The 27,008-nt window shown below is 38.9% G+C and overlaps 2 protein-coding genes and 1 pseudogene across 12 annotated transcripts in view; 1 reads left to right on the forward strand and 2 right to left on the reverse strand.

Annotated features, from left to right (window-relative positions):
* Positions 1-1,734: 1,734 nt before the first annotated feature.
* LOC104666085 lies at positions 1,735-3,240 on the reverse strand (annotated as a pseudogene). Its single transcript, XR_004054671.1, has one exon. The product of XR_004054671.1 is annotated as a beta-enolase pseudogene (transcript).
* Positions 3,241-7,655: 4,415 nt separating this feature from the next.
* On the reverse strand, positions 7,656-22,582 carry LACC1 (laccase domain containing 1). 4 transcript variants are annotated; one of them, XM_030922116.1, is made up of 7 exons: positions 22,487-22,582; positions 20,671-21,262; positions 19,866-20,044; positions 18,278-18,443; positions 12,919-13,144; positions 11,322-11,482; positions 7,656-10,172 (listed from the first exon to the last, which is right to left on the reverse strand). In XM_030922116.1, exons 2-6 carry the CDS (start codon positions 21,230-21,232, stop codon positions 11,323-11,325), a joined length of 1,293 nt encoding a protein of 430 aa, XP_030777976.1. In that variant the 5' UTR covers positions 21,233-21,262; positions 22,487-22,582; the 3' UTR covers positions 7,656-10,172; position 11,322. The 4 variants fall into 4 exon arrangements, with proteins under 4 accessions (XP_030777976.1, XP_030777977.1, XP_010366364.1 ...); XM_030922117.1 differs by lacking the exon at positions 22,487-22,582 and adding an exon at positions 22,234-22,359; XM_010368062.2 differs by lacking the exon at positions 22,487-22,582 and adding an exon at positions 22,163-22,241.
* Positions 22,127-27,008, forward strand: part of CCDC122 (coiled-coil domain containing 122) — a 41,089-nt gene continuing 36,207 nt past the window's right edge. For 3 of the 7 annotated variants that reach the window (XM_030922122.1, XM_030922120.1, XM_030922121.1), the window contains exon 1: positions 22,234-22,340. The gene's annotated coding sequence lies outside the window, so the exon portion shown is untranslated. Of the gene's footprint in view, positions 22,341-22,668; positions 22,802-27,008 lie in introns of those variants that run through there. The other 4 variants (XM_030922124.1, XM_030922125.1, XM_030922123.1 and 1 more) reach the window with 4 other exon arrangements.

Genomic DNA, 27,008 nt, shown 5'->3' on the forward strand with positions numbered 1-27,008 from the left:
CTCACAGCAAACTCTGCCTGCAGCGTTCAAGCGATTCTCATGCCTTAGCCTCCCGAATAGCTGGGGGTACAGGCCCGCGACCATGCCAGGCTAATTTTTGTGTTTTTAGTAGAGACGGGGTTTCATCATGTTGACCAGACTGGTCTCAAACTCTAGACCTCAGGTGATCCGTCCACCTCAGCCTCCCAAAATGCTGGGATTACAGGTGTGAGCCACTGCACCCAGCCTGCAGTACTTTAAAGATATATTATTTTAATAAAATCAACTAAACATTGAAGATATAAAAGCACCTAGTGAGAAGGGGTCCTCAAAATTGGTTATACATTAGAATCCTTCAGGAAGCTTTAAAAGCCTTGATGTTGTCCTACCCCAGATTCTGATTTAATTGTTCTGGCATGTGGCTTAGACATCAGGGTTCTTAAAGCTTAACAGGTGATTCTATTATGTAGCCAAGCTTGAGAACTACTCTAAAAATAGAGACTACTGAAAGAGAAAAATAAAAAAAAATTAAAACAAAAAAAAAACTATTTGACTACTTGACTATCAAATATCAACAAAACTATTGAAAAGTTGGAATTTTCATGGAAAAGATCTATATGTTTGGTCTTCACTCTCTGGGTCACTGTCATAGAGATTTGATTAAATAGTTTGTATTTGTTTTACTAAAGGCATGGACAGGGTATGGTATAAGATAAATATTAAAAATATATTATTACAGGAGAGGAAATAATTAATTTTTTAAAATAAGTATTAGTTTTTAACATACATGATTCCCACAGGAGACATGTATCCTAAAGCAGTATTTTTTCTTTTTAAAATTGTTTTGCTTTTATTATTTTTAATTGACACATAATAATTGTACCTTTGTATGGGGCACAGGATGATATTTTGATACATGTATACAATGTGTAACGATCAAATCTGGGTAATTAGCATATTCAATACCTCAAACATTTATACGGTCTTTGTGTTCGAAACGTTTAAAATCTGCTTGTCAAGCTATTTAAAAATATACAACAAATTGTTAATTATAGTCATCCTACAGCACTGTAGAAAACTAGCTCATATACCTCCTAACTGTAATTTTGTGTTATCCAACTTCTTACTATCCCTCCAAACCTTCTACCCTTCCCTGCCTGCCTTTAGTAACCTCCACTCTAATCTCTACTTCTATGAGACCAATTTTTTTAAAGCTTTCACACATGAGTGAGAATGTGCAGTATTTATCTTTCTGTGCCTAGCTTATTTTACCTAACATAATGTCCTCTAAGCTTGTCCATGTTGCCATAAATGACAGGATTTCATTCTTTTTTGCAGCTGAATAGTATTCTATTATGTATATATGCCACATTTTCTTTAACCATTCATCTGTTAAAGGACACTTAGGATGATTCTATATCTTGCCTATTGTGAATAGTGTTGCAAAAAACATGGGAGTGCCTTTCAACATACTTATTTCCTTTCCTTTGGATATACACCCAGTAGTGGGATTGCTGGATCATATGGTAGTTCTATTTTAGGTTTTTGAGGAACTTCAATACTGTTTTCCATAATGGCTGTATTAATTTACATTCCCACTACCAGTGTATAACAGTTCCCCCTTTCTCCACGTCCTTACCAGCATTTTTTGTCCTAAAGCAGTATTTTAAAGTTTATGTTGCTATACAAGTTGAAAACAGTAAATTCTAATGATGGATAAGGAAATACAGCCAAATGTCTTAAAACTTTCTTTTCTTTTTTTTTTTTTTTTTTTGGTTGGCACTAGTGTTTATTTCAGGAAGCAGGTCTGGAAGACCTGGGTCTGTCCAGTGGAGTCCTAGAGCCTCTAGCTTCTCACTTGGCCTTCGGGTTACGGAACTTGCGTCCAGCAAAGACTGCCTTGTCCCCAAGAGCCTCCTCGATCCTCATGAGTTGGTTGTATTTGGCCAGACGCTCTGAGCGGCAGGGGGCGCCAGTCTTGATCTGTCCTGTGCAGAGCCCCACCACAAGGTCAGCAATGAATGTGTCCTCAGTCTCCCCAGAGCGGTGGCTCACCATCACCCCCCAGCCATTAGACTGAGCCAGTTTGCACGCCTGGATTGATTCAGTCACCGAGCCAATCTGGTTGACCTTTAGCAGCAGACAGTTGCAGGCCTTCTTCTCAACGGCCTGGGCAATCCTCTTGGGGTTGGTGACTGTCAGGTCATCCCCCACAATCTGGATGTTCACCCCCGAGAGGAAAGAGGTCCAAGTGGCCCAGTCATCCTGGTCAAAGGGGTCCTCGATGGAGACCACAGGATAGTTCTTGATAAAACTCTTATAGAGCTCTCCGAGCTTCTCCCCAGTGATGTGCCGTGCGGGATCATCAGGCGACTTGAAGTCAAGATCGTACTTCCCATTGCGATAGAACTCAGATGCTGCCACATCCATGCCGATCACCACCTTGTCTGGGTAACCAGCTGCCTGGATGGCTGTCTTCAGCAGCTCCAGGGCCTCATTGTTCTCCAGGATGTTGGGTGCGAAGCCACCTTCATCACCCACATTGGTGGCATCCTTCCCATATTTGGCCTTGATGACCCCCTTAAGGTGGTGGTAGACCTCAGCACCAATGCGCATGGCTTCCTTGAAGGAGCTGGCTCCCACAGGCAGAATCATGAACTCCTGCATGGCCAGCTTGTTTCCAGCGTGGGAGCCCCCGTTGATCACACTGAAGGCTGGCACTGGGAGTATGAGGTCAGGGTTCCCAGCGAGATCTGCGATGTGGCGGTACAGGGGGACCCCCTTCTCAGCTGCTCCCGCCTTACACACGGCCAAGGACACGCCCAGGATGGCATTGGCCCCAAACTTGGACTTATTCTCGGTCCCATCCAGCTCAATCATAAATTTGTCAACTTTTTCTTGATCCACAACACTTAGTTTCTTTTCCAGCAGAGCAGGGCCTAGAGTCTTGTTGATGTGCTCCACAGCCTTCAGGACTCCTTTCCCCAGGTAGCGGCCTTTGTCGCCATCTCTTAGTTCCAGAGCTTCATAGATACCCGTGGAAGCCCCACTGGGCACAGCTGCTCGGAATCGGCCCTTGGCTGTGTGCAGGTCCACCTCCACTGTGGGGTTGCCCCTGGAGTCCAGGATTTCCCGGGCAAAGATTTTCTGCATGGCCATGGCTGACCTGGGATGTCTTCGTTGGAGGTTTGGATGGAGCTCCGAGTCTAGGTGGCAGCTGGGACAGTGTCCCTTAAAACTTTCTTTAGTGACTTTGATATATCATTATTATTTAAATAAATTCAACTAAACACTGGAAATATAAATGAACCTTGTGAAAATCAATAAAATGCAAACACTCCAAAATACGATTTATTATATTTATCCTTCCAGACCTTGTATGAGATTGTTTAAGGATTCTTCCCCCTCTAACACGGTTTGGCTCTGTGTCCCCACCCAAATCTCATATTGAATTGTATTCCCCACATGTCAGAGAAGGGACTTGGTGGGAGGTGATTAGATCATGGGGGTGGATTTCCCCCTTGCTGTTGTGGTGATTGTGAGTTCTCATGAGATCTGATGGTTTAAAAGTGTGGGCACTTCCCCCTTCCCATTCTCTCTTTCCTGCTGCCATATGAAAAAAAGATGCTTGCTTCCCCTTTACCTTCCACCATGATTGTAAGTTTTCTGAGACCTCCCAGTCATGCTTCTTGTTAAGCCTATGGAACTGTGAGTCAATTGAACTTCTTTTCTTCATAAGTTACCCTGTAGTTCATAAATTGCTCAGGTAGTTCTTTTTTTTTCTTTTTTTTCTTTTGAGACAGAGTCTCGCTCTGCTGCCCAGGATGGAGTGCAGTGGCGTGATCTCGGCTCACTGCAACCTCCGCCTCCTGGGTTCAAGTGATTCTCCTGCCTCAGCCTCCCAAGTAGCTGGGACTACAGGTGCGTACCATCATGCCCAGCTAATTTTTGTAATTTTAGTAAAGACAGGGTTTTACCATGTTGGCCAGGATGGTCTTGATCTCTTGACCTCATGATCTGCCTGCCTCAGCCTCCCAAAGTGCTGGGATTACAGGGGTGAGCCACTGTGCCCAGCCCCAGGTAGTTTTTTTATTGCAGTGTGAGAAAGGACTAATACACTTCCCTCTTTCCCTTTTTTCTCCTATAGATACTAGATTATTATAATGTGATAATATCTTTGCTAGGTACCAAAAATATGAAGATAAGTAAGATATGCTCCTTACTCTGATGGAGTCTATATTTAGTAGTAGACAATTAAACAGACCAATATTTAAAAATCAGTTCACTGAGGACTATAAAAAATTATGCTCAGGATGGGTGATAATGAGACAAACAATGAAGGAAAATATTCTGGAAGAGATGACCCCAGATCTGAGTCTTAAAGGATAGTTAAGAGTTATTCAAGAGAAGCAACATTGACAAACACTGTGCATATGCAATGTGTACAAAGAGCCAGCAATATGTACAAAGCCAAGGGGCAAGAGAAAACATAGCTGTGGAAGATGATAGTGATCATGGTGAGAACTGCTGTTGATCCAATAACACAGAAAAAAATATTGTGCACGCTTTTCAATATAGTAAAACTTTCCTCATACGGTAGAAGGTAGACCTTTGAGCATTAGCATGGCCCCTCATGCTGCCCAGTGGAACCAAAGCTACTTAACTTCCATGTACGATCTGGCATGGTACTCACTATATATATACTACATTGACAACTGAATTTTGGCCATATCTCCATAAGAAATTAGGGAGATACTATAGTGTTGTAACCATTTACATAAATGTTTTTATTGTAGCTGTCCTTGGTACTTCCTATTTGCTAATTTAGTAGAAAGCCTAGGTGAAGGTAATCCTAAACAGAAATCTGAGTTCTAGTCAGTCTTTGAATGCCAACCAATCTCTGGTCTGGCCTAGCTTAATGGTATACTCTAGGAAACGAAAAAAGTACAGAATGGCTAAAGCATGTGGCACAGAGTGGGGAGTGGTAGAAATTAAAGAAGTAAGCAGGGGAGAGAGGATGACAGCACTTATACGCTTTAGTGAGTAGGTCTTTATCTTGGAGGCAGTGGGAAAGCCATAAAAATTTTTTGAGAGATGTAATATGACCAGATTTGCATTTTAAAACAATCAATAATGATACTGTAAGAAGGGATTCAATAAGGAAAGACTAGTCAGAAGGCTGCTCTAATGATACAGGTGAGAGATGACGACCTTCATGTCTGTGGCAGTTGAGAAAGAGTCATGGGAACAGATGGTAGATATACAGTCAGTAGTGTGGGAAGGGAAGGGGAGAAGGAAAGGGAGGCATTCAGAGACACTCCAGGGTTTCTGGCTGGGCAACTGCATGAATAATAATTTCATCTTCTGAGATAGAAGACAGGATGGGAGCAGGTTTTGGAGAGAAGATGATGAGTTAAGTTTGGAGGATGTTGTATTTGAGGGGACACAGGATATGTCAAACAGACAACTCTATAGCCAAATCTGGATATGTATTGAAAAGTAGAAAACCAAAGGAATGAAAGTACCTTGTGAATATGAAATATCAACTATGAAAACAAGGCTGATGGGAGGGATAAGAAAATACAACCTTAAAACATGTGCTTTAAAAATTTAAGGAACAGGAAAGCATGGTGAGATGTAAATTGAAGCAGTGTGTGATGCAGAATTCAGAAAATGAAGGACACTAAAAACCCAATTGTTGCCATGAACAAATCTCTTTTCTACAGTTTCTCATGAAACAAGAGTACTCCCTTTACTTCCCCTTTTTGTCTTTTGTTTTGTTTTGTTTTTGGTTAGACAGGAATGTGGTATTTTGAGCTAGTGTCTGCTGGAAATTTTGTTTAACAAAATGTAGTAACTGGACACCCCAACCTTCTGAGAATTAAATAAAACAAAAAGTCTGCTCCAAATACAGAGACATAGCTCACCTCAAGTGCTTGGCACAAGGGCATGGGGAATGTGATGTAAGCATTTCCTTCTCTACAAAAATGCATCTAAGGAGAGTATGAAAATTTGTCTCAACACAATTGACGTGTAATCATTGTGAGTTCAAACCAAATGTGTTAATCTGGAAAAAGCAGTACTGGCAGATTTCTTTTCCTTCATTAAGCAATGACCTAGTACAGAACAATGCATTACTTATGGCAATCTTTGAAATCACAAGTAAACTTTAAAAACACTGCCTACAATGAAAATGCACGTGCCCTAGATCAGGGTTTCCAGAAACACATCCAGTAAGCATATGGACCATGCTTTCCATTCTTCATTGCATGATTTATTAAAAAATCTATAGGGAGAAATCTATGATTCCACTGAATCCAATGTGTTATGTGTGTGTTAATTTATATTAGCTAGGGCAAAGAGGCTATATGTCATATTTAACACACACATATTTCTTGTTTGCCATTTAGCACGTCCACAAAGACCCATGCATACAAACATGATAACACACAGATAACTGAGTAATGCTTTCTTTGAAGTGCTGAATTTTCATAGATTGGTAGCATTCTCTAAGAGTTCACACAAAAAGTAAGATGGATACACTGGAAGTATAACTCTAGGACAATCAAATAAAAATAAATATCAAATCCCACTTTGAGATATAAAAGCATATAACTCATATGTCACTGTTATCTTTCCTTCCAGCTGCTGAATATTTGGGTATTATTTCTGTTTTGCCATGTTACACAGAATAAGCTTCTCTGAGTTTCTCCCAAAAATCTACTTACAGAAAAGCAGTTACTAGAGATTCTGTAGGAATGAGATAGAAGTGGGTGAGGGTTCCTAAATGCTTTTATCTACTTGAACTACCATGTTATTCCTAAAGTAAGAGCAATACATTGACTAACTTTAAATGCACCCTCCCCTCCCTTTTCATTCCACAAGAAAATACAGAGTTTAAGATTGGTTCAACTTTATACCAAGAAATAAGAGTAGAGTTACTTGTTGAAATACTACCTCCTAGTGGTAAGATCATCTCATTTGTTTTATAAAGCACTGGAGTACCGCATATTTGGCCACTGTGCTATATTCTTCACTATTTAAAATTACAGTTGGATAAATGGCCCAGTAAGTTTTAGTTTGATAGTACGTCCAAAAAGGTATTTCATTAATGTTTATTTGATTTACAAACTTAATTCCCCTTATTAATAAAATAGCAATCAATATTTCCTATGTGCAGTTAGTAGCAGTGCTTAGATTAAAAACAAAACTTTAGGAGGAATAAGTTCCAGTGTTCTATACCACTGTAGGATAACTATAGTTAACAATAATATATAGTTTGAAAACTGCTGGAAGGAACAATTAAATCTTCATAACGCAAAGAAAAATGTTTGAGATGATAGACATGCTAATTACCTTGGTCAGATCACTATACATTATATGAATGGAAACATTATTATGTATCCCATGAAGAGGTACCATTGTTATTTATAAATTTAAAATAAAATTAAAAACAAAACCAAAACTTAACTTACTAGAAATCTTTGTTGTTGTACCCCAAAAGTCCTAGAAACCTACATACAAATGTGTGAGAGTGACAGCTATCTTGTAGATGCAATAAGATGATTATTTAATAACCTGATAGTTCTGAGTTACTAAATCAGCACTTTTCATTCAGTAAAACAGCAAGGAGACATCTTTTCATTATATACTTAGGCAGAGATCATCCCAAACCGGATAATCAAAATAATTTTCATTTGGTTGTAGGATGTTGTAGTACATAAAGCAAAATGTGTCTGCAGGATACTCCAAATTTACCAACTTCAAACAAAATAATGCACAGTGAAGAACTAGAAAATTATTAACCTTTCTCAATACATGTAAGTATTCCTTAATCTTTATCATTTTCTTTAAACAAAACAATATTTTGGATGAGTTCAACATTTTTATCCTATGCTTTATGTTTAGTGCCTTCCCTGAATTGGAAAAAATGAGGTATTTTATTTAAATTTAACACTGGGCTAAGGGAGATATAGAATTAAACTAAACAAGAATCAGTTGTCACAACCTCACAACATATATCAAAGTATTGAAATTGCTGGTTTACTGATTGTCACTTTTCACTGGATATTAAATATCCTGAGGGTTACAACTGTATTTTTTTAACCTGTCCCAGTACCTCAACAAAATTTTCACTGAATAAATTATGTTAACAAAAAGTTAAAAATAAAAATATAACTAAGATCCCTTTAATTAATTTTAAAATCTGAGAGGAAAATTGGAGTCACAAAACGTATGTTCAAATCTTACTTCATCACAAATTATGTGATTTTTGACTTCCACCTCAATGAAGCTCAGTTTTCTCAGCTGAATAAAAGGGATAATGCCTGTGTATTTCAGAGTAGCTGTAAAGGTAAAATGAGGTAATGTACATGAAAGTCCTTTGGAAATACCAAACAAATGTTATTTGCTGTCATGCCACCACACATACATGTAAGAAATACATGTATTAAATAAAAAAATTTTTAAGATGCAACGTGATAACTTACATTAAATATATATATACAATTTCTCCCAAATGAAAACTACCTTAAGTTCTCTCTTCAACTGACAAACATACTCAAAACCACTCATCCAAAAAAAGTCCCTTCCCTCAAGATGTAGTTCCCCAGCTTTTTCTCTTCTCTAGTAAGTGCTGTCAAAGAAGAGTTGACACCTATGCATCTTCTTCCTAACGCACTGAAAGCTGACTCAATGACCACTGCCTATAGAACAGTTTCAATGCGCTTAATCCACTGATTTCTTTTTAATCATCACTTTATTTTATCCCTGAAGATTTCTTTTTGAGTACTTTCCACACCTATCCTGGCTTCTTCAAAACAACTACCCTATTTTTTCTTACTTCTGTGACTAATTTTTTTTTACTCCTTCAGCTTCTTATTCTTGAAATGCAGGTGTTTTATAAGGTTATATTCTTGGACCTCCTTTTTCTCATCCTAATTTCTGCCTAGATGATCCAACTTGCTCCAATAGAATCAGGCATCATCTCTGTACCGTAAACCTTGAAATCTCTGTCTCTGTCTCAGGTTTCCTCCTAATTTCTAGGTCTATATTTCTAATTATTAACCAAACATTTCTATCTGGATGTCCTTCATTCTATGTAAAGTCAAACTCATTATCCTCCTCTCTTTTCCCAAACTTTCTCCCTCCCTTTGTTGCCAATCTTAGTAAATAGCCAAGCAGAAATCTTAGTCATTAATGACTTTTCCACTCTTCCTCACCTCTTACTTCCATTATCTAGTAACAGGATCTATTGATTCCATCTCTTAAATGTCTCTCTAATCCATCTACTCTCTTCTCTATTTTAATTTCCACTTCCTTCATTGGATCTTCATTATTTCTTTTTGAAATATTTTGACCACCTCTTATCTAGTCTCTATGCTTTGGTCTCACACAATTTAAATTCATCCTCTTAAATATAATGCCATGGGGGAGGGAGAAAAAAAATCCTTACTTTTTTTTTTTTTGGCTGCCTATTCATTGCCTGGAAAATAAACTGCAAGCTCTTTGACACTGCAGTTGAGACCCTTACTTATCTGTTTCCAACCTGTTTTTCCAGCCCTAACTTCTGCCCACACCCTTTTCTCTCTAGAATATGTTATGCACTTTCAGTTTCATGCCCTGGTTCATGGTGTTCCCTTTACCTGTTATGGCTGTTCTTCATTCGTCAAAAACCTCTACATCTTTTGAGCCAATGTGATATGTGATTTTCTCTTGTAATATTTTCTCTACTCTGCCTTCTGGGTAAAATTAACCTCTATTCCTTATGTTTTCTTCTACTGCTATTAAAATTAAGTTGCAGAAGTGTTTATCTCCTTCATTGTATTCAAAGGAAAAAAGTCGTGTTCATTTCAGTTCACCTATGCTTAACACAATGCCTGACCAATAGAGGGTATTCAATAAATACTGAACTGAACAAATCTATTCCTGATCTGTGTAATAAACAGGGAGAACAAACTTTAAGAATAATTCTCATGCATAAAACATATTAGCTACAACATACTGATTTCTGTCAGTTATTATTATAATTAAATGAAAATCATTTGACTTTGAATAATAGTAAAAATATACCCTAAAGATGAATTATCCATTGTAATCCATTTGGTTTTAAGTAGATCAAACAGCTAAATTTCTCTCTTGCAGTCAGTTTGGAAGGAGGCAGGAAACAGTTATACAAAAATCCAGTCAAGTATCTGTAAAATACATAGAAATCAAATATGAGACCCTTGCAATCGTGAAGTCTATTAAAGTTTTTCTGTAAGTTAAAGAGCTAAAAACATTGTAAAGAGTAAAAAATAATATTAATTCAGCTAGAAGTAACCTTAGGGAAAATTACATATATCCTGAGGGGGTGGTGCTAAATCAGTGCCATGAAATATTTTTATATAATTCCAACAAAACCATCTCTAATAAATACTATTTTAAGAAAATTACACTCAGTCTTGCTCTATGACTTTAGATCATGTGTCAACGAACTATAGCCGATAGGCCAAATCTGGCCCTTTACCTGTTTATTTTATTCTTTAGAGACAGGGTTTATGTTATCCATGCTGTACTCAAACTCCTGGCCTAAAGCAGTCCTCCCACCTCAGCCTCCTGAGGAGCTGGGACTACAGGAGCAGGGCCACTGTGCCTGGCTCTCTCACCTGATTTTTGTAAACAAAGTTTTACTGGAACACAGACATATTCATTCATTTCTATATTATCAGTATTTCTTGTTGCTCTACCTCTACAATGGTGAAGTTAAGTAGCTGAGACATATACTGTATGTCCCACAAAGTCTAAACTATTTACTGTCATTTTAAAACAAAAATTTGGCCAACTCCAAATGCAGATAATCATTTGGAAATCTAGTTGAAAATCAAGCTAGTTTGTATGTGAGAATTTCTTATTATTCTAGAATTTAGAATCTTTATGCAAAGATTTATTTTCGAAAATAACATGAAAATTATAAGGATGTTAGGATAAGGAATGTACAGATATCAAGTACATAGTAGAGAGAAAGGAAATACTTACATACTTTTTTAAAGATTAAATTGTTTTATTTTTATACTTTTAACATAACCCTGGCTAATTATTCTTCATTAACTAGGAAAAGGAGTGGCTGCTCTTTATAATAGAGTGTTACTGACAATGAACTTTGCTAGTACTATTATATCACTAAAAAAGTAGAAACATCATTCTTCCTATAGGAATAAAGGAGTAAAGTTAAACATAACTAACTGTTTTTTCAAAATGAGGGGAGGAAACGGCTAAAAGAGGAAGAAAGAGAAAGGGAGGGAGAGGTGGAGAGAGGGATGAAAGAGAGGAAAAATGGAGAGAGGAGAGAAAACCTACTGTACCTTATTCTCTAATTGATATGAAGCCAATTTGTGTACCAAAATTAAGGCCATCTCGGACATGGGAGAAAAACTTGTCAGGATGGCAAGATGTACAGAGGTTGAGATCTTGGTTCTGGTCCTGAATATTCCGTGGAAGAATTCCTCCCCGTTCTAGAAGAATCCTTAGGAAAAATATTTTTCAAAAGAGAGCAAGAGTTTATTTTCCCAATAGCCAAAGCAATATGAAAAAAAATATGGATGTTGGCATGAAAGAGTTCCAGGAAAGATGTACCTAGAACAATGTATATTGTTATTCAATTACAGAACATGGACTAGTCAGGAAAAAAATGCTACAGTGTATCAGCATTATCACCTAAGTTCATATATGCACAGTACAACCTTCCATATTGTCCTATAGACACAATCTAGGTACAGAGTTTTATAATCAAAATCAAGTGCTTATTTAAGAAGAAATCTCTACAAAAGTTACCAGGATATCAGACAAAATTCATCTGGCTCAGCCAGAGTATGCTTTTTAGTCATCTGGCCCTTCATCTCCTTTCCTTCTATTAGCCAGATTTTTCTCAGAAAACTTGCTTCTCCATGAACACTTTATGATATGAAATATGAGTACAAATTAGTGATACTTGATTTAAAAAGTCACATTTAAGAATCAATTTCAATCTCTTCCACGTCTGTACTAAGTGAGGCAGACTCTGGGTAAGGTTCTGGTGACTGGAATAGAAACATGATTTAAAACACACATTAATTTGCCTTTGTAGTAATGACAAATAATTTTCACCAGTTATTAATAGCAAAACTTCATAAATTCAAAAACGCAAAGAACTGTAAAAAAATTGAAAGTAAAAACCTGTGTATTTATATTATCTAATATTTTTTCTAAAAAATATATTCCTCTAGTTAATTAGATAATAAGAATAATTTTAAAATATCAGCTTCCTGAGAGTTCATTACATCTAGGAGAATTTAGCTGAGGAATGGCTGTGAAGTACATGCCAACTTTTCTATATGAAGTTTAAGTAGATCTCTTAAAATTAAATGCCAGATGTTTCTTCCTTCACTTTCTTTTTTTTTTTTTGAGACGGCGTCTCGCTCTGTCGCCCAGGCTAGAGTGCAGTGGCCCGATCTCAGCTCACTGCAAGCTCCGCCTCCCGGGTTTATGCCATTCTCCTGCCTCAGCCTCCCAAGTAGCTGGGACTACAGGCGCCCGCCACCTCGCCCGGCTAGGTTTTTGTATTTTTTTTAGTAGAGACGAGGTTTCACCGTGTTAGCCAGGATGGTCTTGATCTCCTGACCTCGTGATCCGCCCGTCTCGGCCTCCCAAAGTGCTGGGATTACAGGCTTGAGCCACCGCGCCCGGCCTCTTCCTTCACTTTCAAATCAATGAAAGATACCAGACAAAAAAATTTCTGTTATTCAAACTCACATAAAAACAGATTTCATATTTAAAATGAGTGTTTGTGTACATGTGCACGTCAGCTGCTTAAATAACCGCCACCTAAATTCTTCTTAGAGTTACTAATTGTTCTCTAAAATAAATTTCATCTTAGAGCAATAAGAAAGAATCAAACTTGCAGTTGAATGAAATCAGACATACCTTGTGGCTTTACGGAGGTCAATATAGGGATTTGGTGAATCAAATAGTTGTACACATGCAGGATGAAGATTATGAAATGCCTCTGCTGATTCTCTTGGAAGAGTAAAACAGCAAGGTCCTACTGAAGGTCCAAGTACAACAACAATGTCTTCCAAACTGCAGCCATATTCTGCTATCATAGCATTCACTGTAGCCATAGCAACACCCAACAAAGTACCTTTCCAACCTGGTAAATAGGAATAAAAAGAGATAAGGAAAGTCAAAATGTAGCAAAATTTCACCTGAATTTATGTCTAAGTTAAAAGTGAGCAGATATAGTTTGTATATTTTTCAAAGTTCAGAAATAATTAATGAACCACAAGATTAATTACATTATCATGTGGTTTTTAAATGAGCTATACTACACAAAGCACCTGACACAGAAGAGACACGAAATGGGAGTTTTCTTCATCTTCCATTTAAAGATGCTCTATAGTTTTAGTTTCCACTGAGATCATAGCTTAGTCTTCTCTATTTTTCACATTTTAAAAGATTGTGGTTAAAAAACCACAAAATCCACTATTCTAAGTACACAGTTCAGTAGTGTTGAATTCACATTGTTGTATAACCAATCTCCAGAATTTTTTCATCTGATAAAATGGAAACTCTACAACTATTAACAATAACTCCTTGTTTCTTCCTTTTACCAGCCCCTGGCAATCACCATTCTTCTTCCAGTTCCTGTACATTTGATTATTGTAGGTATATCATATAAGTGAAATCAATACAGTATTTATCTTTTTGTGATTGACTGATTTCACTTAGCATAATGTCCTTAAGGTTCATCTATATTGTAGTATGTGTCAGAATTCTCTGCCTTTTTAAAGCTAAATAATATTCCATTGTATGCACACACCACATTTTGCTTACCCATTCATCTACCAATGTACCTTAGATTGCTTTCACCTTTTGGCTATTGCAAATAATTGTGTTATCAACATTGGTGTGCAAATATCTCTTTGAGTTCCTGATTTCAATTATTTTGGATATACTTCCAGAAAGGGAATTTCTGGACCATATGGTAATCTATTTATACTTGTTTGAGAAATTGCCGTACTGTTTTCCATAGTGGCTACACAATTTCACATTACCACCACCAGTGCACCAGGGTTCCAATTTCTCCACATCCTCAACAACACTTATTTTCTGAGGTTTTAAAATATTAGCCATCCTAATGGATGTGGGGTGATATTTCATTGTGGTTTTGATTTGCATTTCTCTAACTTCTAATCCATGAACACAGAACTTCTCTCCATTTATTTGTGTCTTCTTTAATGTCCTTCAGCAATGTTTTGCAGTTTTCATCTCTCCCTCACTTTTTACACCAAAACCTATTATATTTCAATTAACAGTCTCTTTTTACTCCCTTCCCACTTGTCCAGTCTATCGTTCCCTTGCCATCTCTGTCTTACCTGCCTTGCACTTTTTTTTTTTTTTTTGAGACGGAGTCTTGCTCTGTCGCCCGGGCTGGAGTGCAGTGGCTTGATCTCAGCTCACTGCAAGCTCCACCTCCCGGGTTTACGCCATTCTCCTGCCTCAGCCTACCGAGTAGCTGGGACTACAGGCGCCCGCCACCTCGCCCGGCTAGTTTTTGTTTTTGTATTTTTTAGTAGAGATGGGGTTTCACCGTGTTAGCCAGGATGGTCTCGATCTCCTGACCTCGTGATCCGCCAATCTCGGCCTCCCAAAGTGATGGCATTACAGGCTTGAGCCACCGTGCCCAGCCTGCCTTGCATCTTACAGTGTTCTAAGACAAAACCATCTTCTTTACTTCTGCTACCTTCTTGTTGCCAAAGACAGAAAGCTAAGAATATTGCATTTTTCCTTTATTCCCTATATCTGGGTTTGATTCAGCTGATATAGTTGGCCAATAATGACTCCCCTTACGCTTTCCTTAAGCACTCCATACTCATATCCTTCAAAAGCTAGGCACTCAGGTGAAGGGATCATTTTTTACAGATAAAAGGAGATGATGAAAGCAAGAAGTACTTAGGCGATAGGTTCAGCCTCCACAGGTAACCCACTGGATATGTGGTTATGGGAAGAACAGAATGAAGACATCAAGTTTCTATCTGTAAGTGGGTAGGAGGTCAATAATCAAAACAGGAAACCTAACTGGCAGAGAAGACTTTAGGGAAAATGATGTTGAGTTTTTGACATAATGATTTTGAGGTACCTAGGAAGATGTAGACAGTGATGTTCAAAGGGAAGCAACTAGATATAGGCATTTTGAGTTAAAGAGAGAAATTGTCAGGGCTTTTCTACAGATGAGAGTAGCTCTCTTCTTCAGTGAGCCTCCTTAATTATCCTCTCACTTGTAGTTCATCCACCTCCTTTCTATTTGATTTTTCTCCTACAGCACATGTATATCTATGTATACACATCTGGTTAAAAGATCTTTATTAAAGTAGTCCCATAGAAGAATTTTATTCTTTTTGATATCTGATAAAATAAGTATACAATATATGTAATTATATTATATTTTAAAGTTAATTTATTTTTATTTTTCCAACTTTTTAGGTTCAGGGGTACATATATGCAGGTTTGTTACATGGGTAAATTGCATGTCACTGGGGTTTCGTGTACAAACAATTTCATCACCCAAGTAGTGGACATAGTACCCAATAGACAGTTCTTCAGTCGTCACCCTCCTCCCACCCACCACCCTTAAGTAAGCCCCCATGTCCACTGTTCCTTTCTTTGTGTCCATGTGTACTCAATGTGTAGCTCCCACTTAAAAGATACATATGGTATCTGATTTTCTGTTCCTGCATTAATTCACTTAGGATGGCTTCCAGCTGCATCTATGTTGCTGTAAGAATATGATTTCATTGTTTTGTGTGGCTGCATAGTATCCCATTGTGTATATGTACCATATTTTCTTTATCCAGTCCACCACTGATGGGCATCTAAGTTGATTCCACATCTTCATTATTGTGAAAAGTGCTGTGATGAATATACATGTGCATGTGTCTTTATGGCAGAATAATTTATATTCCTTTGGGTATATACCCAGTAATGGGATTGCTAGGTTGAATGGTAGTTCTAATTTTAAGTTCTTTGAGAAATATCCAAACTGCTTTCCACAGTGGCTAAACTAATTTACATTCCCACTAGCAGTGTGTAAGCATTTCCTTTTCTCCACAATCTCACCAACATGTTATTTTTTGACTTTTTTTTAATAGCAGCCATTCTGACTGGTCTGAAATGGTATCTCATTGTAGTTTTGATTTGCATTTCTCTAATGATTAGTGATATCAAGCATTTTTTCATATGCTTGTTGACCACGTATATGTCTTCTTTTGAAAAGTGTTTGTTCTCGTCCTTTGCCCATTTTTAAATGGTATTGTTATTTGCTTGTTGATTTAAGTTCCTTATAGATTCTCAGTATTAGACCTTTTCAGTTGCATAGTTTGCAAATATTTTCTCCAATTCTGTAGGTTTTCTGTTTACTCTGTTGATAGTTTCTTTGCTGTGCAGAAGCTCCTTAGTTTAACTGGATCCCACTTGTCTATTTTTGTTTTTGTTTGCTCTTGAAGTCTTCACCATGAAATCTTTGCCAAGGCCTATGCCTATGTCCAGAATGGTATTTCCTAGGTTTTCTCCTAGGGTTTTAATAGTTTTAGGCTATATGTTTAAGTCTTTAATCCATGTTCAGTTGGTTTTTGTATATGGTGAAAGGAAGGGATCTAGTATCAATCTCCTGCATATGGCTAGCCAGTTATCCCAGCAACATTTATCAAATAGGGAATCCTTTCCTCATTGCTTGTTATTGTCGACTTTGTCAAAGATCAGATGGTTGTAAAGTATGTGGCTTTATTTCTAGGTTCTCTATCCTGTTTCATTGGCCTATGTGTCAGTTATGGTACCAGCACCATGCTGTTTTGGTAATAGTAGCTTTGTAGTACAGCTTGAAGGGAGCAATGTGACTCCTCCAGCTTTATTCTTTTTGCTTAGGATAGCTTTGGCTATTTGGGCTCTTTTTTGGTTCCATATGAATTTTAACATAGTTTTTTCTAAATCTGTGAAAAATGATATTGGTAGTTTGATAGGAATAGTATTGAATCTATAAATTACTTTGGGCAGTGTGGCCATTTTAACAATATTGATTCTTCCTATCCATGAACATGGAATGTTTTTCCATTTGTTTACATTATCTCTGCTTTCTTTCAGCAGTGTTTTTGTAATTCTTATTGTAGAGATCTTTAACCTCCTAAGTTAAGGCAGCTGTATTCCTAGGTATTTTATTCTTTCAAAAATAACTTATTAATGACTTGAAATTCACATTTATAACTTCATTTTGACTGCTTGATCTTGGATATTTTTAAACTAAATGTTTTCAAACCTAAGAAGTAAAAATATAATATCCTCTTTTTATATCCAGGAGCCAAGATTCAAATTTTAAATAACTTTTTGACAATGTCATGTAGTAAACCTGACTTCTACTCATTCAATCCCATTATTTCAGCTAGGTCAAAATAAAAATATGCTACTTTCTTTTTTACCTATGAGCTAAAAAGCAAAGTAGAAATAGATTTACAAGTGAAGGAAATTTTAAAGATTATCCCTCATTTCACACAAAACCACAGCTATGGGGTAATCTAAAATACCATTTTAAAATACTTCAGAAAACAAAACTCCATATCTTTAACACAATATACCTTCTAAAAATACTTCTTTGCTCTTAGAGAATAGTTGCAGTTAAATACATTAAATGATTTAAACTAAAAACAGTTTTCAAAACATCTTGCTTTTTCCTACCTCCCTAGCTTTACACATGCAGCTCCATCTGGGTGAATACTTTTCTGAAACATGCCTAACATTCCCATTTCCTATGGCCTGGATTTCAAGGATTCTCAACCAAAGGCAGTACCACTCCCCTAGGGAGTGTTTTGAAAAGCTTGGAGGGTTTCATTGTTGTTTGATTGGTTGGTTGGTTGGTTTTGGTTATTACAGTAACTAGAGGTGCTACTGTCATTAAGAATTTCAGGGGCTAAAGACACTTAATCTGCAATGTGGTATTATCTTGCCCAAAATGTTAACAGCACCCTTGCTGAGGAACACTGTTACTCAGCCAAAACCAACAAATTCCTTAGGAATCAACCTAGGTGCGACCTCCTTTGGGAATTCCACTACAATTCATATAATTTGATGTGGATACTCCTCTTGGCCGTCCCGATAATAAAACTATGCCGCCCCTCCCATCATTACATTTACCACAGTATAATGTAATTAACTGTTTGCCATGTCTATCAGAAAGAAATTACAATTTTTCCTGCACAATGAGTAAAATCCTAAATGTTTAATTAAGTATACTTACCAGCATGAGCAACCCCACATGCTTTTTTGACTGGATCTGCAAAAACTATTGGTATACAGTCAGCACCAAGAGCAGCTATTGTGACTCCTCTCTGATTTGTAGTTATTCCATCATAAGAATCAGGCTCCTTTCTTCCCATAATCCAGATGTCATTGGAATGATGAGTCTAATACCAAAAATGTGCAACAAAAATGTTTTGGAAGTGGGATTTCTCATACCACAAGCTTTCCTGAAGGTATTCACTGTAGCATAAAATTATATAACCAGTTTAAGATTACTAGCATTCATTAAATATATCACTTTTATATATGGGAAAACACAAAATTTACTTATAATTTAACTATTTAAGCTTTTGGTATTACACTCTCTGATAGTTTATACAAAGAAAAGCACAGTTTAACATTATAAAATTCATTATAGTGAATAATGAACATCTTTCCATAAAGATAGGTATAACACTTCTTAAAGCACTTTCTACAAAATGAAAATTTTTCCTGTAAAAGAAAGTTAATTACCAAATCAATGATACTTTTACTTTTCCCAGACTCAAGTAAAGCTAGAATTCTGTAAGGAACAAGACATTATCTCATCAACTATGACCCTAGTTCCTCCTGGAGTAGATTTATAAAATAATAGCCTTTCTCTACCACCATGCAGTTCCCTTTCTTCAAATCAAAAAGGGCAGTGGTAGTATACTCTCTGAGAATTAACTGTACTTTTAGAATAGAGGACTCCAGATGAAATATACAGTAGGCTCTTGAATAATGTCATTTTATTCCATATCATTTCATTATAATGTTAATGAAAAAAATTGACTACCCACCCTGTCACTGACTGTGTGAGGTTTGCACCTTCTCCTCATGTCTGCGTGGGTTTTCTCCAGGTAATCCAGTTTCCTCCCACATCCCAAAGAAGTGTATGTTAGATGAATTGGGGTGTCTACATGGTCCCAGTAGGAGTACACGTGTGTGTGTGTAAAAGCACCCTGCAATGGAATGGCGTCCTGTCAAGGGTGGGTTATGACCTTGGATCCTGATCTGCCAGGATAGACTCCAGCTACCTGAAGCCCTGAACCAAAACAATTTGGTAGTTATCTTAATTTGTTTTTATTACTCTTTTGTAAATGTATGTCTAGCTCACATTTATTTCAATATTTAATACTAGGAATGTGTTGGTCTTTATTTAGAAGTTTGGTGATGTTTTTGTGACAAGAAATATGCCTTAGAAACTTTATTCTTATTTATATCAATTAGCCTATGGTAAAATTGGTTTTATTATGTCGTTTCGCTTAAAGTCACAATTTCCAAGAACCCATCAACATTAAAGGATGACTTACTCTGTGTGTGTGTGTGCATATATATCTGTGTGTGTGTGTGTGTGTGCATATATATCTGTGTGTGTGTGTGTGTATAAAATAGAACTGATCTTTAGGCTATGGTGTATAAATCTAAGAAAAACAACCACAGCATTATTCTAAAACTTTGGATAAAAAAGCAGATACAAAAGTTAAATAGCTTAAAGTCCATGTAGTTAGTAGTAAAGTAAAAAATATACTTTAGATCTTTCAAAATATAAAGCAAACTTTTACCTTTATTCGGTAAAATTTCTCCATATTAAATCCTGCAGCATTCGCCAACCTACGCAGATTTTCTTGAACCACTGCCTTGGGATCTCTCCGTTTGGAACTACTGAAGAGATTGAATGAGCTAAGAGTTGGTATATAAGATATCCCACCTGTTCTTGTAGTAAATCCATGAATGAAAATATCTGTTGAAGATAAGCAGTGAAGATTTAAAAGACGCTATTCAAAATACCAGTCTCTCAATTAGACCTTCCCTGATCACTGCTACCTGCCCTTGTTATTTGGCTTCTAATTTCTATGGCATTTTGTATCTCCATACGTTCTTATGGCGTTCTGCTGTGTTTGTTTTATGCTCCCTATGAGATTGTTGCTCTTCAAAAGGTATCTTGTGTCTCATCTAGCTTTGTCATATCTAACAGCATATAGCTCAGAGAAAATACTGTTTAACCAAGAAGCAAGATTGATTGTTTTAAATTTTACTCTTCTATGAAGGTGCCAATGATTTGAAATTTCAGAATTTCTAAATAGAAGATTTTAAGTGTCATAAATCTCATTGCAAAGGAGGGCTAGATTATTTGTCTCAACATCAAATTTTCATAAAGCAAATTTATTTATTTGGGGTGGCTTTGAAGGTGTTATCCCTTGACCCTGATACTATAGGGTCATACATGATAGCTCTGTGTTGCCACTGATGCTAATGAGTAGTAAGCCCACAACAGTCAACAAAAGAAAGGAGGAAAAAAAGACTACCTCTGAAGAAAGACTGGTTTTTCATGTACAAAGTAAAAACAACAGTTAGTGGTTAATATACCTGGGATCAAAGGAGAAGTGATAATAGTTAATTCTCCTCTCAGTGCTGGCAGACTTCTCAAAAATGTTTCTATTTCATTCTGAATTTCTCTTAGTTCTTGAGCTGTGATTATGTTTATTTCAATGGACTGTTTAAAAAGTCCTCCCCTCAAAGTCACTTGCAAATCTTCAAATTCGAAATTGTAAACATCAGTGAAGAGTTGATCAATAAAAGCTTTCATTAATGTCTTCCTGTGCCTGGGTACAATTACCTTAATGCTGCTCAGATTTCTTTCATCAATTTTCTGTTTAATGGTATACAAACAGGCAGCCATGCTGGGACAGCTAACAATCTCAAATTCTTTCAAGAGAGCTGATAATCCATTGCCTGTTTCTAATTCACAATTATCTTGTTCTCCATCCCTTTCACAGCTGATGTTACTGCAACACATTATACAAAGAAACTTGGCCTTGGCGGCATGGTGGTACTGGACAGCATTCAAAGTCTTCAGTAATGTCTGATGGCAGTTTTTTTGAGAGTTCAATTTCAAACCAAAAAGATCAATCAAAACTGCTTCTGCCATCCTTGAAAGAATACTTTTGTGCCAAATCACCTGCAAATAAAAATTAGTATAAGAATATAAAATTATATAAATCCTCTTATAGTTACGACAGAAATTTGTGGTAGATTAAAAAAGAATAATTACATTGATTTTAAAATGTAATTAAAATAGTAAATCTAGGCCCCTCCCAGAAAAGCCAGTCTACTCTGTCACAAGAGAACCATGACAGTGAAAGCAAAGCCATCTTTTAATTCGTTTTGTGAAAATGCTGGTACATCTTTCCAGCAGTACAACAGTTCCTCTGTTTTGTTTACATAGAACTTTTAAGTAAGGAATTACTTGCTGAGTTGAGACAAAGTCCTGTTTTTAAATTGCAGGTTGTCAACCTGTGTGATATATCATTAGTCCTGACATGACTGTCATATTAGGTCTCATCCTTTCATATGCGGGGGCTTAAGTTCACGAAGCTAAATGGAGCTGCACCCGAAATTCGCCTTTTAAGATGACAAAAGCTGAGATGGCTAATAGAGTTCCCCTGAGGATTTGCGCAGTACTCCACACTTAGCAATGACCACAAAAGCTATAATGATTTGGACCAGACAGGCTTCCTCGCAACTTTCTTAATTCATTCTCCCCATCCAGCTTTGCTCACCTCCAGCCCAGCCCTCCCACCCCATCCTGCGGGTCTCCGGTGACCCGCTTTGGCGACGCCCTTTGGCCCAAGAAGGTTTTCTCCTGCCGCTTCCCCTAACCTTCGCTCCCCATCGCTCGGGGCTCCCTCTGAGGTTCATTTAGCCAGTTTTGAGTGGGTGACTGTCCCCCTTCCCTGTTCATTGTGAATTTCCGCCCAACGTCTGTCGCCGCCGGGTCCCTGTTCCTCCTGCCCGCCTCGGCTCACGGGACGCAGGCTGTGGCTCTGCACCTGCCCGTGCACCTCCACCGGCCGCTCACCGCCCATTCGGGACTTCCTGTCGGACAACGCGCACCAGAGGCGATTCGGTCCGCGCCTTCCCGCTTTTCACCTTCGGTTGCACACAGGTCTACAGCGACCTCTGTGACGATTTGCCGCCCCGACCCTCGTCCTGAGCCCCAACGAAATTGGGCAGCCGCGAGCCGGTCAACTGGAGTCGTAAGCTCGGCCCAGCGGCGACGACACCCGCCCCGCCACACCTCACCCACCTCGCCCCGCCTCACCTCACCCACCTCGCCCCGCCTCACCTCACCCACCTCGCCCCGCCTCACCTCACCCACCTCCTCCCGCCTCACCTCACCCACCTCGCCGCGGCCGCACAGATCCCCCGCCTGCCCGTCCCGGGATCCCAGGGGAAACCTGAAGGCCGGGGTCCCGAGGGCCAGCTGCCGGGAGGCGGGAGGGAGCTTGGGCAGGGCCGCCCGGCGTGCTTGGTGCGGACGCTGCAGGCCCAGCGCGAGCGCTGGGGAATCCCGGGATGAGCCAAGCGCCGCGAGCCCGCTGCTGCCTCAGCAGTTCCGGGTCTAGGCGGCCTGCCGAGCCGGCACCCAGCAGCCCGGCCGGCGTTAGAGGAACAGGAACCAGAGTCCCGCGAGGGCCCTCGGCCCGGAGCCAGGCGGGTTAGCGGGCGGGAGTGGGCAGGCCGAGTCCGGAAAGGGTCGCGAGGAGGCAGCTAGGGGCTCCGTCATGGGGGATGGGGCGGCGGAACGACCGACCCCGGGAGCGGGCGCGGGGCGGCAGGAGCTGCAGGTCTCTAGAGGGCACGGGGCGGGGAACTAAGGGCCAGGTTAGAGAGCGGGACGGCGGGCACTGTGAGGGGGCGGTGGCAATGGCGGGTCGCGTGAGGTGGGGCTGCTGGAGCGACCTCGGGACCAAACCGCAGTCTCCCTTCTGCTAACGGAAGCCGTTTCCCAAGAGAGCTGAAGTCCGCGCTTCCGGTCTCTGAGGGACGCCTCGCGACCCAGCAGCGTGGTCAGGACGCTGGGTTTCCTCACCGCAGCCCGGGGCCAGTCCCTTGTCATGTTAGCTCTTGGCTGCTTGTCCCATGCAGGGCTCAAGTCAGGGGCCCTCTCGAGGAGATGTTTTTAGTGTTTTTTTGTTGTTCGTTTGTTTCCAGAAACAAGCTGTTGTCTCTCCTCCAATGCCTTTGTGCTGATTCTTGTTGACCAACACCCCTTCGAGCGCCTTCACTTGTGTTGACAACATGGATGACCTCTATGGCCTTTTAAAATATGTGCCACTAGCAGGACTTAAGTAAAAGGCCCTCATCCGTAACTAAAATCATGATAAAGGTGCAGTTTAGCACCTCCAAGAATATAACGTTCATTTATTTGAAAATAGCAGTTAGGACGTGGAACGCCAGTGTATGCTAAAGGGAAAAAATATCCGACCTTTCAAGAGTAAGAGAAATGGTGCTTCCTGAGGAACTGGTTGTGATGAAACGAGAGGTCCTTTTTACATTTACTGTTGCTCATTTGGTAGGCGCTAAAGAACCTTTGTCTCATAATCTCAGCTGGGGGTTTGAAAGAGCCCTCTGGAGTAGGCATGTTCTCGTGCTTGACTAGAGAATGGGAGCATTAACCCAGAATAGGAACCCACCCCTCAGTAGCCCTAGCACCAGTTTTGTCAAAATTCGTGTTTTCTTTGGTCATTTGTTAAGAACCCCGAGCGGTAGATGGTACACGCAATCAGAAGGTGCACTCTGCCCTGAGTCTATGTTAAATATCATTAGGTTGGTGCAAATGTAATTGCGGTTTTTGCCATTGACAAAGACCACAATTACTTTTGCACCAGCTTAGTACCTCAAGCAAAATAGACGTCTTTTAGTTACAAAGGTTTTAAACATTTATCTCTGTTTTTACGATGGTGGGATTCGTATTCTTTCATGCAACAGTAGTGGCAGTAAAAAAAATGAAAAAGAAAATATTTCAAAAGAATGAAGTTGTCAGGGAAGAGAGAATTTGTTATATTGTATTTGCATACCATTTCCTTTCACCATCTGGTCCTAGCATCATGTCCTAACACTTCCTCATCCCATTTTCACTCTGTCCTACTCCAGTGGTTCTCAGTCTTGACTACAAATCAGAACTGCAAGGCAACTTAAAAAAAAAAAAATTAGTGTAGAGACTCCACCCCAGATATATGTTGAATCATAATCTCTAGGAGTCAGGCCTGAACATGTTTTGCTTTTTTTGTTTAGTTTTAATCTCTATATATGATTCAGATGCATAATTAAGTCTGAAAAAATAAAAATGCCCTATTCCCAAGCCACTCAAATAAAAGCTGTTCTTTGGAGGCCACATGATTTCATTCTTTACATTTGCAATTCCTCTACTTAGGAAAATACCCTCCTCTTTATATGCCTAACTGCTACTTTTTGTTCAAGGCTCTTCAAGCTCAGACATAATCTTCCCTGAATCCCCATCCCTCATCAAGCAAAATTAATAGCTTCTTTACATTTTGTTCATATATAAGAAGCCCTCTCATAGATGTAGTCTGGGCCCCTAGCCAAGCAGTAAGTGGAAAAAATGGTTAAATATTGAATTGTACACTCTAAGGATGAACTTTGTGGTATGTATATTATATCTAAAGAAAGCTTTTTTAAAAGAAAAAAGGTCAATTGAACCAGAGTCATGAAAAAGTATAGCAAATACCTTAAACTGTATTCTGACCTAAAACAACTGTATGTTCATTTGCCAATCTACTGAGAAGGTCCAAGACCTTTTCTTTGCATGTAGTCTACTGATTGGAATTCTGCATACTATCTCTTGTATAAATCATACCCATAAACCATCAGCTAAGATTTCCCAAGATTTTGTTCTTTTAAGGGGAAAATAACTTAAAGGTACTTGTGAAGCAATCTGAGAGCAGATTTATACTTTATAATTTTTTTTTTTTTTTTTTTTGAGATGGAGTCTCGCTCTGTCACCAGGCTGGAGTGCAGTGGTGCGATCTTGGCTCACTGCAACCTCCGCCGGGTTCAAGTGATTCTCCTGCCTTCGCCTCCTGAGTAGCTAGGATTACAGGCATGCACCACCACTCTATTTTTACTAGAGACAGGGTTTCACCATGTTGGCCAGGATGGTCTTGAACTCCTGACCTCGTGATCCACCCACCTCAGCCTCCCAAAGTGCTGGGATTACAGGCGTGAGCCACCACTATACTTTATAATCTTTTACAGTTAATCTCACATACCTTTGTTGGGTCTTTCCAAAATATTAAACATAGATTTTTAAAGAAACAATTTTCACACTCTTTCATTGGTTTATACAATATAAAGTTATGAAAGCACAATATCAAGTACAACTGGCAAAAACAGGTTTGCAAACAAACACAAGTAAGTTGTAAGATTACTTACTTGTAAATTGATAGGACCAGAAATAGGCAGATTTACTAGATAACAGTTTCCTAGCATGATATGGGAATTAGTCACTTATGACTTACAAAGGAAATAGAGTGAGTTAACTAGTTAGAGGTTATGTGTCGACAGGCTAAGACATCAGCTACTGTACCTCTCCATTTTAATTGACTATGTGTCTTTCTACCTAGAGTGTTTTGAGGGCAGAGATGGTGCCTGGCTATTAAGGGAAACTACTGAAGAACTTCCCAGACATTTTTATAATGCTGTGTAAATCTTCTCATGAAAACAAGTATGATTTTAAAAAACAAAACAGTCATTTTTAAGCCATTTACACTAAGGTTTATGGATCTTTCCAGAAAAGGCCATGTAGCAGATGCAAATTTCCTTGCTAAAAGCTTCTGTTCATTTCCTAGGGCTACCATAACAAATTAGCACTAACTGGGTGACTAAAAACAACAAAAACTTGTTCTCTCACAATTATAGAGGCCAGATAATGAAACTGAGGTCAACACCTTAGGAAGTGACAGCACTTACCTCTTCTGTTCACTGACCTCTTCTGTTGTCTAGTGACTTCAGGTGTTCTTTGCCTAGGGGCTAAGTGACTTGGAGCTCCATGCCTCCATTGTCAAATGGTCTTCTATGTGGGTCTGAGTCTCAGATAGCCCTCTACCTTTCTCTTATAAGGATTCTTGTGTAGAAATCAATGAAGATCAATCAAATGAGAACAAGCAAAGGCTATTTATTCAGGCCTTGTAAGGGAGGGAGCCACGATCTCCTGCATTTTAGCAGAGCCAAAGGCAGGCAGAGGAGTGGGCATGCCCTGATTAGAGGCTCTCGGCATGAGGAAGCTGCAGGCAGTCCAACTAGAAGTGGAGCATTCTATGGCTTCTTCTTGTTAGTCTCAACTTGGAAATGGGGACAAAAGTTAGGGAAGATGCCAGTTATTAATCCAGTACTGGTCATTTGGGCCTATTGTTATAGTTTGTCTCCTAGGATTGTTGTTAGTGATAATGATATGACTTTCTACAAGTCTAATTTATAGATTTCCTGGACTGGTTACTGTAGATAATAGATTGGTCTCCTGGGTTGCTTGCTGCAGGCTGTGGGTCAGAGTTCTGTTTTTACATATGGTCTGGCCATTGTCCATTTGCAGATTCAGTCACCTACCCTAAAGCCAGGATGATCTCATCTCAAGATCTTTAACCCAGTTATATCTGCAAAACTCGTTTTTTCAAAATAAGGTCACATTTGCAAGTTCTGGGAGTTAGGACATGGATATATCTTTGGATGTGCGTGAGGGCACCATTTAACCCACTATAAAGTTCCTCTTGGTTTAGAAATCATGTTTACTTGTTTAGAGGGGGAGGAAAAAAAGACCTTGCCTCTTGCCTCTCTGAATGAGACAAGCAGGTAGGTTATAACTGGATTTCACCAAAGGTCTATATAACTTCTGTCCCAGAGGTAGA

This window comes from Rhinopithecus roxellana, chromosome 18, assembly GCF_007565055.1.
Source record: "Rhinopithecus roxellana isolate Shanxi Qingling chromosome 18, ASM756505v1, whole genome shotgun sequence".
Lineage (NCBI taxonomy): Eukaryota > Metazoa > Chordata > Mammalia > Primates > Cercopithecidae > Rhinopithecus > Rhinopithecus roxellana.